Source organism: Triturus cristatus, chromosome 9 (assembly GCF_964204655.1).
Source record: "Triturus cristatus chromosome 9, aTriCri1.1, whole genome shotgun sequence".
NCBI lineage: Eukaryota > Metazoa > Chordata > Amphibia > Caudata > Salamandridae > Triturus > Triturus cristatus.
Window position 1 is genome coordinate 1,025,051,255 of NC_140592.1, and position 15,184 is coordinate 1,025,066,438.

The 15,184-nt window shown below is 44.0% G+C and overlaps 1 protein-coding gene across 2 annotated transcripts in view; it reads right to left on the reverse strand.

Annotated features, from left to right (window-relative positions):
- Positions 1 to 15,184, reverse strand: part of YLPM1 (YLP motif containing 1) — an 820,959-nt gene that overhangs the window by 562,306 nt on the left and 243,469 nt on the right. For both annotated transcript variants that reach the window (XM_085626748.1, XM_085626747.1), the window contains exon 6: positions 12,049 to 12,367. In XM_085626748.1, coding sequence (XP_085482874.1) covers positions 12,049 to 12,367 — 319 coding nt within the window. The remainder of the gene's footprint in view (positions 1 to 12,048; positions 12,368 to 15,184) is intronic.

Below are 15,184 nucleotides of genomic sequence, written 5' to 3' on the forward strand. Positions count from 1 at the left end.
CTGGTCCCAGAGCAGAGAGGCACTGCACTCTACCTGGACTGTCCAATAGGGATCACATGCACATGAGGAGAAATGGGGTAAGAATCCGGGAGGCAGACCGATGGACCGGTATTCTGTAGGAGGTAGTAACATGAAACAAGCATTTACAATGCAATGGTCTCGGCATTGGTAAAGTTAGAGCTATTGGCATTGCTCATGACATTATTTTTGTTTATGTTTCTGTTTTTAAAACATTTAAAGAAACGGCATTGTCATGAGCAATGCCAATAGCTCTAACTTTACCAATGCCGAGACCATTGCATTGTAAATGCTTGTTGGTGAATATTTGCAGTTTTGAAAAGTTCACACTTAGAAGATTTTTGAAGAAAAAGCCAGTCAATGTTACCCTATGAGGAAAATGAAGTTAGCGGTTTAAGGGTAAGTACTCGACTGGCAGAGTTGAAATTCCGGGCATGGACTCAGGGGTCCCCCAGTGTCAGGTAGGTACAGTTGGTTCACCCTCAGCGGTTTCAGGACGGCCGGGTGCAGAGAGAGTTAGGCCCAATGTTATCCTATGAGGGATAGGGGGGCCTTGGTTGGTGGCTGCTGTCTGGCAAGCCACGCGGCTGTGGGAGCTGGGCTCCTGGTCACTTACTCAGGGCAAGTGGGGAAGTAGGTTAGTGTAGAGAGGGCACTGCCAGGGCCACTCGGGCGGCTGGGTGCAGGGTGCTTTTGAGCCGTCGGGCGCTCAATGGAAATCAATGGGAATGTTCCGGTTTGGAAAAAGGCTGCAAGCTCGGGGACGAGGATGCTTCAGGTGCCACCACCACTTCGAGAGGTAAGTTGGGTAGTTGTAGGTTAGGTGGGTACCCCGGGATTGGGCACAGGGTGCCGCAGGGCGCCGCGTGCAGGGGTGCCTTTTGGTGTCGGGAAATCTTACCCTCTGTTGATCGCGGTTGGGGGGGCACCTGGTTCTGAGGCTGCAGGCTTCTTCAGGAGTGTCGAGGGGGGTCCTTGGGTGCCGGACTCGGGGTCACAGTCGCCGTGGGTTCGTCCTCAGGGTCTTTGTCCACTCCGGCACTGGCCAGGCTTGGCTGGTGCAGAGTGTGCTGGGTTCGCGGTTCCGGGCTGCTGCCAGGGGTTAGAGATAGGTTTCTGAGTAGAGCCTCTACTCATGGGAGTCCCAGGGAATCAGAGTTCAAAGGTAGCCAGGTCCTCCGGGGTTTTTGAGGTTGCTGGCCACAAGAGATGCCGCGCTGGAGCAGGAGCAGGTTCGAGGGTCGACAGGCCGGTAGGGCTGGGGCCAAAGCAGTTGGTGTCTTCCTCTTTGTAGCAGCTGCAGGGCAGGTCTTTGTTCTTCTTGCTCTTCTTGTAGTTTCGAATCTGGGATCTGGGGAAGGAAGGTTCAGGGGGCCCCTAAATACTAGATTTAGGGGCGTTACAGGTAGGTGAAGGCCAGGGACCAATGGGTCCTTGTCCTGGGGTGGGTACACCCCCTATCCTGCCTCTCTCCTGTGGGAGGGGGGCAGTAGCCTGATCCTGATAGGGTAGGGCCTCCCATCTTCAAGATGGCGAGAGCCCGGAGATGTGCTTCACCTCGCCTCCCCCACCTGAGGGGTGGGGTGGGCAGGCTGGCACATCCCCTGTCCTTGTATGGGGTTTCCGGCCAAGCTTCCCGCCAGAGTGGGGGGTTGCAGTGGCCTGGGGAAACTTCAAATGGCGGCCTGCCTTTGAAGCTTCCCTTTGCTCATCCTGGGGGAGGAGATTTCTCACCTCACCCAGGATGTGCATTGTTGCAGGCCCGGGAGAGAAGGGGCTCTCCCACCCAGGGGTCCAGCAACGTGTCTGCTGTGTGGCAGCCTCAGAGCAAACGTGGATTGTAGGTTAGCTGTAAGGGGGCATCTCTAAGATGCCCTCTGGGGTGCTTAGTACATTAAATCCCACACTGGCATCAGTGTGGGTTTAATGTGCTGAGAAGTTTGATACCAAACTTCCCAGTCTTCAGTGTTGCCATTATGGTGCTGTGGAGCTCGTGTTTGACGAGCTCTCAGCACCATGTACTTGTAAATGGCAGCACTGTACTTACAGTGCCCAGGAATGGACCTGGGTACTGTAGGGGCACAGGGCTCCTGCTCCTGTGCCCACACCATAGGCATAAGGCACCCAGCCAGATAGGTGGCTGACATATGCCTTGGCAGTGTAGGTGATGGGCATGGCACACAGAGAGGTGTGCCATGTCGACTCTTTGTTTTGTCCTGCGCCCAGACACTCAGCCTGCAAAGGCAGTGTGGGTGTGTAAGGGTACAGGGCCTCTGAGGGTGGCACAATGAGTGCTGCAGCCCTTAGAGGCCTTCCCTGGTCACAAGGCCCTGGGTACCTAGGGTACCATTTACTAGGGGCTGACATGTGGCCAGGGTTTGCCAATTGGGAGTTTGTATTTTAGGGAAGGAACACAGGCCCTGGGCACCTGATTGGCAGGAGCCCAGGGCACAACAAGGAAAAGTGCATCAGCTATTAGGCAAAAAAAGGGGGGGGTTACTTGAACAGAAACCCACTTTCTCACAGACTACATTACAGTGCCTTACCTAATTCATAAAGTCAAAGGGGTACAGCCAATGAAGTACTGGCTAACTTGACCAACCAATCCCCTATTAATATTTAATCCAGCCAATTGCAAAGCGCACATTCTCAGACGCTGAGAGAATGTTTCTGTGTGCCAGAACACGGAGCGTTTGGGTGTAAGACCCGTGTGCAGTGTCTCCACTTGTGTTTTTTGTGAATTAATTTATAAAATACATCAGAGAGCTACACCCTTTAAAATGAAGTAAAACAGAGCTTGGGGAAATTGTACCATGGTTGCAGTCATCTGTACTTGCCTGCATGTGCGTCCGCGTTGCACTAAGAGCATGGCACTATCTGAAGAGTTTAAGAAATGGAAGGCAAATGCTACTTACCAGTATGCATCTGTTCTTGGCATGTAGAGCTGCAGATCTACACACTGTGCATAGATCGCCATCTGGTGTTGGGCCCGGATGCTGCAGTTGTTTTTCTCTTGTAAAGTCTTTGGAAGTCACGAGGTATGTGACTCCTCCCTTGGATCGTATTGCGCATGGGCTTCGGCTCCATCCTCAGATTGTTTTTTCGCCAGCAGGGAAATGGCGGAGCGTAGTAATAGCAGTAAAGATGCCCATGTGTGCTGTATCTAAATAAGATAACCTGGAACAGATAAAGGTAGCCGGGGAGGCGGGTGGGCGTGTGTAGATCTGCAGCTCTACATGCCAAGAACAGATGCATACTGGTAAGTAGCATTTGCTGTTCGAGGCATATGAGCTGCAGATTACACACTGTGCATAGATTGTATAGCAGTACCCATCCCTAGCGGCGACCACCATCTGTTGCAGTGGTTTGAAACCATGTTTTGAGTACAGCCTGGCCCACACTAGCTTGTTGCTTAGCCTGGTCATCCGGCAATGCTGCTAGTAAGAGACTATATGCCTCGAATTCTACAAGAGATGCTTCCAATCGAATCCATCAGAGGAAATCCTCTCAATCGTCACCCTTGGTCTGTAAGCCATAAGTATACTCCTAATCTGAATAAATTTGAAAAACTGTTTAGGGCATACCCCAAAGTGATATTGTAGTTCAGAGAATTGGGGTTGTTCTTTCCCACCATAAAATGTTCCAATAGTAGTAACCCCTTTATTCACCCATTCCCGCCCAGTAGAACCAAGCATCTTTTGGTAAAAACGATATATGCCATAAAGGGGTATATTTCGTAACCTTAGGAATTTCCATGAATTTTGATATCTGCTTCCAGATCCTCCATGCACTCTTTATAATTTTAAACCTGACTTTCTTATAATAACTTTGCTCCAATTCTTTTAAAAGAAGCCCAGAAGCCTTATCTCCTACTGCCAACTCAAAAACGGTTGGGATCCTCTCCATTGTATCCTCGTCACTATTTCTATCTATCTTTAATAAGAAAGCTAATTGGTGTAGTAGTGCAGCCCAATAATATAATGTAATGTTTGGGGCAGCTAGCCCTCCTCGATCCTGTGTCAATGACAGAAACTTCATAGATCTCCTCACCTTCCCGTATTGCCACATAAAATTTGAAAAAATACAATTAATGCTTTTAAGTATTTGATCCTCCAAAGCAAGCGGAATTGACCTGAATAGGTATAAAAACTTGGGTAAAACAGTCATTTTCAGAAAATATTCCCTTTCAATGATTGATAAATGCAATCCATTAACCCTCTTCAATTCTGGAGCTATGGTCTTAATGAGTGGACCATGGTTCAATTTAATTATATTTTCCACTTTTGCCGTAATACGCACCCGCAAATAGACTGCCGATTCTGTTCGCCTGGGATCATCGAGCTCCACATTCTCCGTACAAACAATAATGGTTTTCTCTCTATTCAAACGGTATCCAAATAACATACCAAACCTCTCAGTTATTCAGTTGATTTCGTCTAAGGCCTCTTTAGGATCTGATGTCAAAATTGCCAGGTCATCGGCATAGGCCAATATTTTAGTCTGATATCCGTTAGAATATATGTTTAATTTTGCCTGACCGTAAGAGCTTCTCAACTAATGAATTAATGTATAACGCAAATAAAATAGGTGAGGAGGGACATCTCTGCCGGGTTCCCCTGGAGACAAAGACCTCCCCTGACTCCATTCCCATCACTTGTATCCGAGCTTTCGGATTTTGATACATAGCTTTAATTGTTCTGATAAATCCCTGGCCAAACCCCTTTAACTCCAGGATACCCCACAGGAATTCCCACTTCACGCAATCAAATGCCTTCTCAGCGTCGAGAAGGATCATGGCCATCTGGCCCCCCGTCTCAGATACAATATCAAATAATGAAATTGCTCTTCGTATATGGTCGGTTTCTCTCCCTGGTATAAAACCATGTTGCCATGGGGAAACCAGACAACCAATGACCCTTCTCAACCGAGTAGCGATAACCTTAGAGTATATCTTCGTGTCTATATTAAAGATATTGGTCTACAAGACACTGGATTATCTGGGGGTTTGCCCTTTTTTGGGAAGATGACAATACGTGTCTCCCTCCATGACTCTGGTGTTTTCCCATCATACCGGATCCCTCTAAAGAGATCCTATAAGAATGGTATAATTGATGTTCCCAATATTTTATATACCTCAACGGGTATAGCATCGGGCCGGTGGCTTTTCCTGAGGCCAAACTCTGTAGAGCCAATAGAGTCTCTTCCTGTGAGATCTCGGATTCTAGCTCTTGCTTTGTCTCTTCATCCAAGATCTCTCCCATATCCCCCGTTATCTGGATAATATCTTCCAGTATTAACCTCTTCTCCCTAGCCCCCTCTTCCGAATATAGTATTTGATAATACTGTTGAAAAGTTTGAACTATATCATCGGGGTCCGTGTATACCCCCCCTCCCACATTGATAGCTAAGATTTGATTCTGTGCAGACTTTTGTCTAGTATGAAGAGCTAATCTCTTCCCAACGGATTCTCCACTCTCATATAAACCACCACGCCGGGACTGGAATTCCTCCGCAGATTTTTGCACTAGCCATCCATTAATTTCTGACTTAAGACCCAATATTTGTTCCGCTTGTGCGTGGTCTCCTTTCCATGTTTTATAAGTAGAGAGTGCTCCTCTTCTGCCATTCTAAGTCTACTCATTAACACTTGATTCTCCCCCATACGTAATGCTCGTACCTTGGCAACATAGCTAATAGTTTCCCCTCTCAAGCCCGCCTTAAACGCATCCCAGACAACTATTCTGGAGGTACTATATCTGTTTATATCAAAATAGTCAGTTGTCCATTTTTTGCTCGACATAATCTACATTAACCACCAGTTTATCAAATGACCGTCTCCCCTTTTTTTTGTGAAGCCCGGAATTTCCACCTCCAAGATTAATGGGTTATGGTCCGATATGATCTTAGGCATGATCCTAATGCTAGCTTTATTAAGGATTGTTGATCCAAAAAAATAATCGATTCGAACATATTTATGCGAAAATGAATAGTATGTACTTCCTGTATTCTGGGATGTATTTTTTGCCAGCCACATATCCGTTAAGCCATGGCTCTTATTGAGTGACGTTAGTGCCCTATAAACCCTTGGTTTCCGCCCCTGATACCCCCCTTGTTTATTATGCCCTGGCTGTAAATCTAAGGCAATGTTAAAATCTCCACAAACAATTAGCAGCATCGGCCACATTGCCAATTCAAGATCCTCAAAAATCTGGGGGTCATCATAATTTGACCCATAAATTGAACATATAGTAAGTCCCATCCCGAGTTCAACTATCGCCCATCTACCTAATGGATCAGCTAGCTTCCTCTTGGGTTGACCCAAGGATGTTTTAGCAAGAATGCCTACCCCTCGAATGTTTGAAGTTTGGGATGTAGATGTCAATAAATTATAGCCCTGAATTAAGAGCCAATGTCTTTTATCCCAGAGGAGATGGGTCTCTTGCAAGCATACAACATCAAAAGAGTATAATTTTACCAGCTCCCCTAGTTTACCTCTCAATCGCATCGTTCAATCCCGCTATATTAATCGAGCAAATGTTTAGTCTCCCCATTTAAATCTGTTTTGAGAGTTCTTTGCATGACAAACAATTCCCTTTTTCCCTTCCCATTTCCCCCCCCCTCTCCATCCCTTTTCTTTACCACTATACAAATCACATTGCACATTACTCTTGCTTACATATATGTTTTTTAAATTTCTGCTTATTTCATCTTCTACTCTGGATAAGTTATTTTTAAATTTTTCCCCCTCTACCCCCCACCCAGCTCCGAACCTCATCACCCCAACCCCCATCCCCTCTGAGAGACTCAGACAGTCTGTGTGTGATGAATTCCTCGCACATTACACAAAAGCCCAAAAGCAAACCATAATATTAATTAACAGATGCGGTGTAGTTGCTATACCAGCCCTCACTTCAGGTTTTCGAGTAAATTAGCAATCATGAAAAAAAAGGGAGCCAAAAGAGAGCGGAAAAGAAAAAAGATAATACTACTGAGCAGAAGAAAACAAAAACCCCTGCCCCCCCAGAGTGAGAAGGAGAGAAAGAAAGGTTTTCTAATACCTAATGTCTTGTCCTCCTACTCATCCTATCAAACTATCCAAATACTCCTTAGCTTTTATCTCAGACATAAACTGTCTGTCCATTCCATATGACTTTTAGCTTAGCAGGATTATTTAGAAAAGCCTGAGCTTTCTTATCCTGAAAAGGTCCTATCAGTTGTCTCAACCTCCACCGTCTCTCAACAGTAGTATGACAGAAGATAACTAAGTACTAGAAAAGGGTATTAGTGTATAGGAAGAAATGGCGCTCGGCAAATTTGCATATAGAGTATATGAAAGCATAAGTGAATACGGTGCTAAACAGGTAGGGGAAACCCTTTTAACCCCTAATGTGTGTAGGGAGGACCCTACAACAAAACAATTTTCTAGCAATCCTGTGCACACATACAAGTTAAAAGTCAGTAATGATAGCAGTAGGAACAACAAGATATACACAATTCTTCAGATGAAAAAGATTTTCTTTAATCCTCAGAGAAACGCAACCAGCAGACACGTGTTTCGTCGGGGAAAGATGAACCCACGACTCTTCAGGGCTGACAAAAGTTGCAAGTAGGTGGTGGTTGCCCACAGACAGTGATAATTCCAGCCCGGCTGGGTACACGAATCACAAGTGGAAAAGAAAGGAGGGAAAATTCAGTCAAAGGTTTGAAAATGAAGGGTAATCTTAACTAACAACAGACCGAAAAAGGTAATGCCGCTAGTAAAGAATGTAAACGAATCCAGTGAAAGTTAAATTCGATAAGTATAAAGGTAATGCACGTGTAGTGGTATACGGTTGAAACAGATAGACAAAACACGAGTATGTGTCCAAGGTCTCGTTTAGAAGAGCAGTTACTCGCACATCCTAGCGGCGCCCGTGTCGGCGAAAAGTGTGTATATTTTGTTGTTCCTACTGCTGTCATTACTGAATTAACTTATATGTGTACACAGGATTGCTAGAAAGTAGTATGACAAAAGTCTGGACGACAAAATAAGTTACCTCATTCCTAACACTTCTAGCCTCAGGTCTTGCTTTTTCAAAAATAGCTTGACGAAGCAAAAAGCTGCCAAAATAAACCAAAATAGCACGTGGGAGTGACCCTATGTGCCTGCTGAACCTCTAGTGACCAATTCCAGTCCGTAAGCTCAGGGAGCGACTCCCTAAACAGCTCAATGATATACCTACGAACATCTTCCCCCTCCAGTCCCTCTGGCACTCCTAGAACGCGGAGATTGTTCCGCCGTTGGCGGATCTCCTGCTCCTCTAGTTTCCACTGGATATCTACTATCTGTGCCTCATGTGACTTAGCCTGCTCTTGGGTGCCTGCCAAATCTGACCCTGTGGTACAGATTCTTGACTCCAAGTCGGTCATCCGCTCCCCAAATGTACTACCAGTTTGACAATTTTCGGACCACTCCTTGTACTTTCTTTAGTGCAGCTTGAGCCTTGTGCCCATCCTGCCGCGTCTCTTCTCGATGGGTAGATATTGCTTGGAGGATAGTCTCGAGTGTAGGTGGACTGGGGTCTCCTCCCTCTCCCCCTCTAGTTCCTTTACTGGTTCCTTTGCCGGAACGCCTGTAAGTTGTACTGACTGAGAATAGTCCCACGCGAGATCTCTCTCTCGTAGTTTCTTTCTCCTCTGGATTGTCCCAGCTTTAGCAGTGTCTGAAAGGTCAATTTCGCCATCGCTTAGGTCAGGGTTACTATCTGTCCCCACTTCCGACCAATCGCCCCCATCCGAAACAGAGAAAAAGTCCCCTGCACCTTGGCTCTGTTTCTACTAGCGGGGGTGCGGTGATATAGTAGTTGCTTCGGTAGCCATTTGGGCCTCCCCGGCACTGTTATCACCCTTGTTAGCATTTTTAGCACCAAAAAAGAGATTCTCAACAAGGGGTAGTCTTATACCACTTACTCCTCCTTCACCCCCCCCCTCCGCCTACCTCTCCTGACCCACTCTGGCCCCACATGTGAGTCTCAAGGGGATCTTCTACATCCTGGATGGGTAAGAGTTCTTTCACCGATTTTCCTCCCCCTTTCATCAGTTCCACTACAGTGGAACAAGTTAGTTTTGCTATTGTTCCTGCAGTTGTTTTCTTCCTCCCGGAGGCTGTTTCTTCTGCCCTACGCATGGGCGTTGTGACTGGCGCCTCAACTTGACCCAGATCTGTAGACACTGTGGGCGCTGTGGAGTTCAAGGCAAGCCTCGCCTTAGCTTTTGCGAGTGCTGCCGATTTTGGAGCCATTTCCGCAACGTTATCGGCGTTACCAGCCTTCGTGAGCTCGTCTGCATCCGGGGCAGTCACCCGTGCAACAGCCTCAGCCTCTCACTATGCCGCCCGATCCAGCACTGTGTCCGCCAGACAACGATCCGCCCCTACACCCACGTCCAGCATAGGTTGGGTCCTGACCACTGAGGTCAAAGATAGCGAGGACGCCAGGAACGCCTTCCTTAGACTCTGGCAGTATCTAAACAGGGCTAAACCAATACAAGTCCCCATCAGTTGGAAATATCGCTCCTGTGAAATCCGTGATGTCCAGGTAAGGTATGACAGTTTTTAACAGCCCCACAACTTTTGCTCAATAGTAATTCCGCATCCGAGACGATAATCACCGGCTTTGGTATGGCGCGAGCTACGGTCTCACACGACCGCCATCTTGTCTCTCATCAGCATTTTTTTTTCCTGAAATTTCTTCTAAGTGTGGACTTTGCAAATCTTGAAATATTCACCAAAAATCAGTCGAGTAACGAAAACGAAATTACTCACCTGCTCTTAGGTGAGCTCCCAGTGCTGGATCTTGGTGCCCAGCACTGACTGAAAAATACTTACAACTGTACTTACCCGTAAACCAATTTTCTTCCATAGGAAATCATTGACTGTTTTTCAATGAAATTTCTTCTAAGTGTCAATTTCTGCAATCTTTAAATATTCTTCAAAATTCGTATAATATCTGAAAACGCAATTACTTACCTGTTTTGGATAAAGGTCCCAGTACTGAGTCTAGGCACCCAGTACTGGATTACAAAAGTAACGAGAACATATTGTACCTGTAACCTGAATTTTCTTCCATAGGGAATCATTGACTGTTTTCTTTAAAATATTTTCTAAGTGTCAACTTTTAAAGTAGCTAAATATTGTTTAAAAATCATTACAGTAATTAAGTCTACTTTCATTACTTGATTCCGAGTACTGACCCAGGACAATCTAGGATCCAGTCCTAGAATTCCAAAAGTAATCTAAAAAGTAATCTGTTGCAAATAACTTGAATTTTCCATTGAGCTCAATGCATTGTTGTGTTTAAAATAGAGTTGCCTATTGCAACCACTTGTAACTTTCTACAAAAGCCAATTGCATATTGCAAAAGTATTTATATGAAACATCTCATGCTGAGAAAGTATATTTTAATTCCAAGTGTTGGTTCCAAAATAAAACAAGCATATATTTTTTTATATATAAACCATTGGCCTAGAGTTCAGTTATTGAGTGTGTGAGACCATTTGCTGACTGTGTGTACAAGAAATGCTTTACACTGTCCTCTGATACTGCCTTACTGCTCGACCAAGCTACCTCTTTAGAGAGTAAGGTTATATCTAACTTTAGCCTCTGTCAAACCCTGGGGGACTGTGGACTCTGTATACCTTGTACCTATTAAGGAACAGTATACACAGAGCCACTTTCTCACACAACTGTACTTACCAGTAACCCAATTTTCTCCCATAGGAAATCATTGACTGTTTTTCTGTGAAATTTCTTCTGTCAATTTCTGCTAACTTTAAATATTCTTTCAAAATCGTATAACTTCTGAAAACGTAATTGCTTACCTGTTTTGGATAAAGATCCCAGTACTGAGTCTAGGCACCCAGTACTGGATTACAAAAGTAACGAGAACATACTATACCTGCAACTTGAATTTTCTTCCATATGGAATCATTGACTGTTTTCTTTGAAATATTTTTTAAGTGTCAACTTTTAAAATAGCAAAATATTGTCTAAAAATCATCACAGTAAGTAAGTTGACTTTGATCACTTGATTCCAAGTCCTGACCCAGGACTGAATCTAGGATCCAGTCCTGGAATTCCAAAAGTAATCCTAAACGTAATCCTAAACGTAATCCTAAACGTAATCCTAAACGTAATCCTAAACGTAATCCTAAACGTAATCCTAAACGTAATCCTAAACGTAATCCTAAACGTAATCCTAAACGTAATCCTAAAAGTAAAACTAAACGTAATCCTAAAAGTAATCCTAAAAGTAATCCTAAAAGTAATCCTAAAAGTAATCCTAAAAGTAATCTGTTGCAAATACCTTGAAACTTCCATTGAACTCAATGCATTATTGTGTTTAAAATTGTGTTGCCTATTGCAACCACTTGTAACTGTTTACAAAAGTCAATTACATCTTGCAAAAGTATTTATATAAAGCATCTCATTCTGAGAAAGTAAATTTTAATACCCATTGTTTGTTCTAAAATAAAACCAGCATATTTTTTATATATAAACCATTGGCCTAGAGTTCAGTTATTGAGTGTGTGAGACCATTTGCTGGCTGAGTGTGTGCGCAACAAATGCTTTACACTGTCCTCTGATACTGCCGCCTTACTGCTCGACCAAGCTACCACTTTAGAGAGTAAGGTTATATCTAACTTTAGCCTCTGCCAAACCACTGGGGACTGTGGACTCTGTACACCCTGTACCTATTTGGTAACAGTATATACAGAGCCACTTTCTCACAATGCACCAATTGCCAAAGGTGGAAATATGTGAGCCGACACAAAGAGGCTAGTGCCATAATTTAGGAGTTGTGTTCAAATACAAATTCCATACAGTGGTGGTAAACAAGTGGAACTTCTCCTTTCCCCCAGTCACATATAAAGTACTCTGCTGTTTAACATTTCAGCCAATAAGTGTCCTCTTGACCACCACAATTCGTCACGTCCATCTGCTTTCCCCAGGTTTCAGAACAGTAATATGGAATTGTTCACTCTACTACTCACCACGACCATGGCCATAGTCCAGCGTCTTCTGAATTGATGCCATTTTACATGATGCAGACTTCTGTGCCATAGAAGGATCTCCAAGTTTTTTCATTCCTCTCTCATCCCAAAGTCCAATAAAACTGTCCTCATCCCAGCGATCAACTTCAGAACCTGAAGAAACATTGGCAAGACCTAGGGGACCTGGTTTTAGGGCACCATCAGGGAATGGCTTTGAAGAAGCAAGTTGATTAGAAATAGGTACTTGTCCAAGTCTGTTTACAAGATCCTGACCAGGGAGCCTTAGTGTTGTTGACGAGGACTGCAAAAATGGAGAGGCCTGAAAACCAAAAGAATATAAAATCTATAATTTATAGCAGAAGAGTTTTGATGCAGAACTCAAGCATTCCCTTACACCTGATGTGGTAAAACATTGTTCACACAAAGCACATACTATTTATTAAAGTATTAACCTTGAACAAGGTTGGAATGGACACAAAAGCAGAACTAGTGAAGTAACATCAGCCAAAAAAGAATGGGGATTCTCTCTGAACCCATAAAATGCAAAATATAATGTTGACAGAGATTCCGTGAACATGTCTTAGAGTATACTTTTACATAGGGAAAAAAGATCAACTAAGAAGGATTGTTACTTACCCTGTAAGCATCTGTTACTGGAATGTAGTGCTGTAGATTCACATGCTTTGAATACACCTGCCATCTGGTGTTGGGTCCAGATGCTTGCAAGTTGTTTTTTCTTTGAAGTAGTATTTCGAGTCACATGGTAAAGCAATTACTCTTGGTAATTATACACATGGGCCACATCTCCATTGTTAAGATTGTTTTACAGCAAAAGGGTGAGAATGGAGTAAGTGCAAGTAAAGAGATGTCTATGCATGTGGAATGTAAATGAGAACTTCAACAACCAAATGTGTCCGGGGAGGAGAGGGCGCATGTGAATCTACAGCTCTGCATGGCAACAACAGATGCTTACAGGGTAACAATACGTTCAAGGCATGAGTGTAGGAAGCTGGCTCTGTATATTGTGAGAAGGAACACGTTACTTACCTGTAACTGCGTTATCCAGTATTGGTATCTTTCACAGATTCACTTGCAGGAATCATTCCCCCTCGTCAGGATGGGAGTCCCCGGTACATAAATGAAGTAATGTCTCAGTAGACATATAGAGTAATAGGCCAAAGGCCTCACCTTACTAACATATCCACGTCCTTTTGTAAAAAAAAGGACCAATCTTTGGAGAGTGGCCAATCAGCTATCACCACCCTCTAGAACCTTCCTGGAAGGAGCTCTAGTCCCTCAGATTTTCATAAGCACAGTGCTAAGTAGTAGTACACTGAGAGACCCAAGAGAGTCCTTCCAGGGGAGGTGGGTGGGTTGCATGTGAATCTATGAAAGATACCAATACTGGATAACCGCAGTTACAGGTAAGTAACGTGTTCCTTATCCAGTATTAGGATATCTTTCATAGATTCACATGCCTGAATCAGAACAGTAAGCAATGATAAGCACATTTCGAAATGTACAGCCTATATAAATTCACAGATAACATCTCAATGTGAAAATAGAAAGTACCAAAAGCAATGACATAGCAGAGGCATAAAACAATAGAGAAATGTGCGTATAGAGGAAAGGATGGTGGGATGAAAGGAAGGGCTCTCCTCTAATGAAATAGATGACGGAGCACAGCTTGACACACTGCAGCGTCTTTCATGAGTTCAGTATCCAGGCAGTAATGCTTGATAAATGTATGTGGCGTCTTCCATGTTGGCGCTCTGCAATTGTCCACAATGGGCACGCCTGCAAAAAGTGCCATTGAAGTAGAGATTGCCCTCGTGGAATGGGCTCGAACTGTGGAGAGCAGGGGCTGGCGCGCTTGCTGGTGACAAAAGGTAATAGCTGCTGAGATCCAGCAAGAGATACTTTGTTTAGTGAGTGGGAGACCTTTCCTAGGGAGACTGGAGGCCACAAAAAGTTGATTAGATTTTCAAAACGTCTTTGTCCTGTCAATGTAGAATTTCAGGCAGCATTTAAGGTCTAAAGAATGCAGAGTTTTTTCTGCCTCTGTTTGAGGGTTTGGAAAGAAGGAACGCAACACAATAGGCTCATTAAGATGGAAGTTTGACGAAACCTTAGAGATAAACTTCGGATTTGTACGAAGTATGACCCTGTCGTGTTTGAATTGAAGGAAAGGGTCTTGAATCGAGAAAGCATGAAGTTCACCCACTCGCCTTGCCAAGGTAAGGGCTAGAAGAAGCGCTGTTTTCCACGGAGAGATACTTGAGATCCGCTCTGTGTATTGGCTCAAAAGGGTGTTTCATAAGTTGAGCGAGAACAGTGTTGAGTTGCCAAGCAGGAGGTAAGGTTTTTACCGGAGGGAATGTCCAAAACAGGCCTTTAAGGAATTGCTTAATCAACCGATAAGACCACAGAGAAGGGCCTGCAGAGGATCTCCTGAAACGGTATATTCCTGCCAGGTGGACTTTAATGGAGGCATGAGCAAGAGAAGGTAAGGCAGTATTTGCTCCTAAGAGGATGAAGGTGGGTGTATTTTGTTTGACTTGCACCAGATACAGAACCTCTTCCATTTTAAGGAATATGTTTTGGTAGTACTGTGAGAAAGTGGCTCTGTATATACTGTTCCCAAATAGGTACAGGGTGTACAGAGTCCACAGTCCCCCAGAGGCTGATAGAGGTCAAAGTTAGGTATGACCTTACTCTCAAAAGTGGTAGCTTGGTCGAGCAGTAAGGCAGTACCAGAGGACAGTGCAAAGCATTTATTGTACACACTCAGTCAGCAAATGGTTTCACACACTCAATAACTGAACTCTAGGCCAATGGTTTATATATATAAAATATATGCTTGTTTTATTTTTAGAACCACAAAGGGGATAAAAATATACTTTCTCAGAATGAGAGGTTGAATATAAATACTTTTGCCTTGAGCAATAAATTTTTGTAAACAGTCACAGTTGGTTGCAATAAACAATCCTATTTCCTAAACATAACAATGCATTGAGCTCAATGGTAAATTCAGGTTATTTGTCATAAATTACTTTTCAGATTACTTTTGGAATTCCAGGTCTGGCTCCTAGAACCAGCCTGGGGTCAGTATTCAGAATCAAGTGATGAAAGTCGA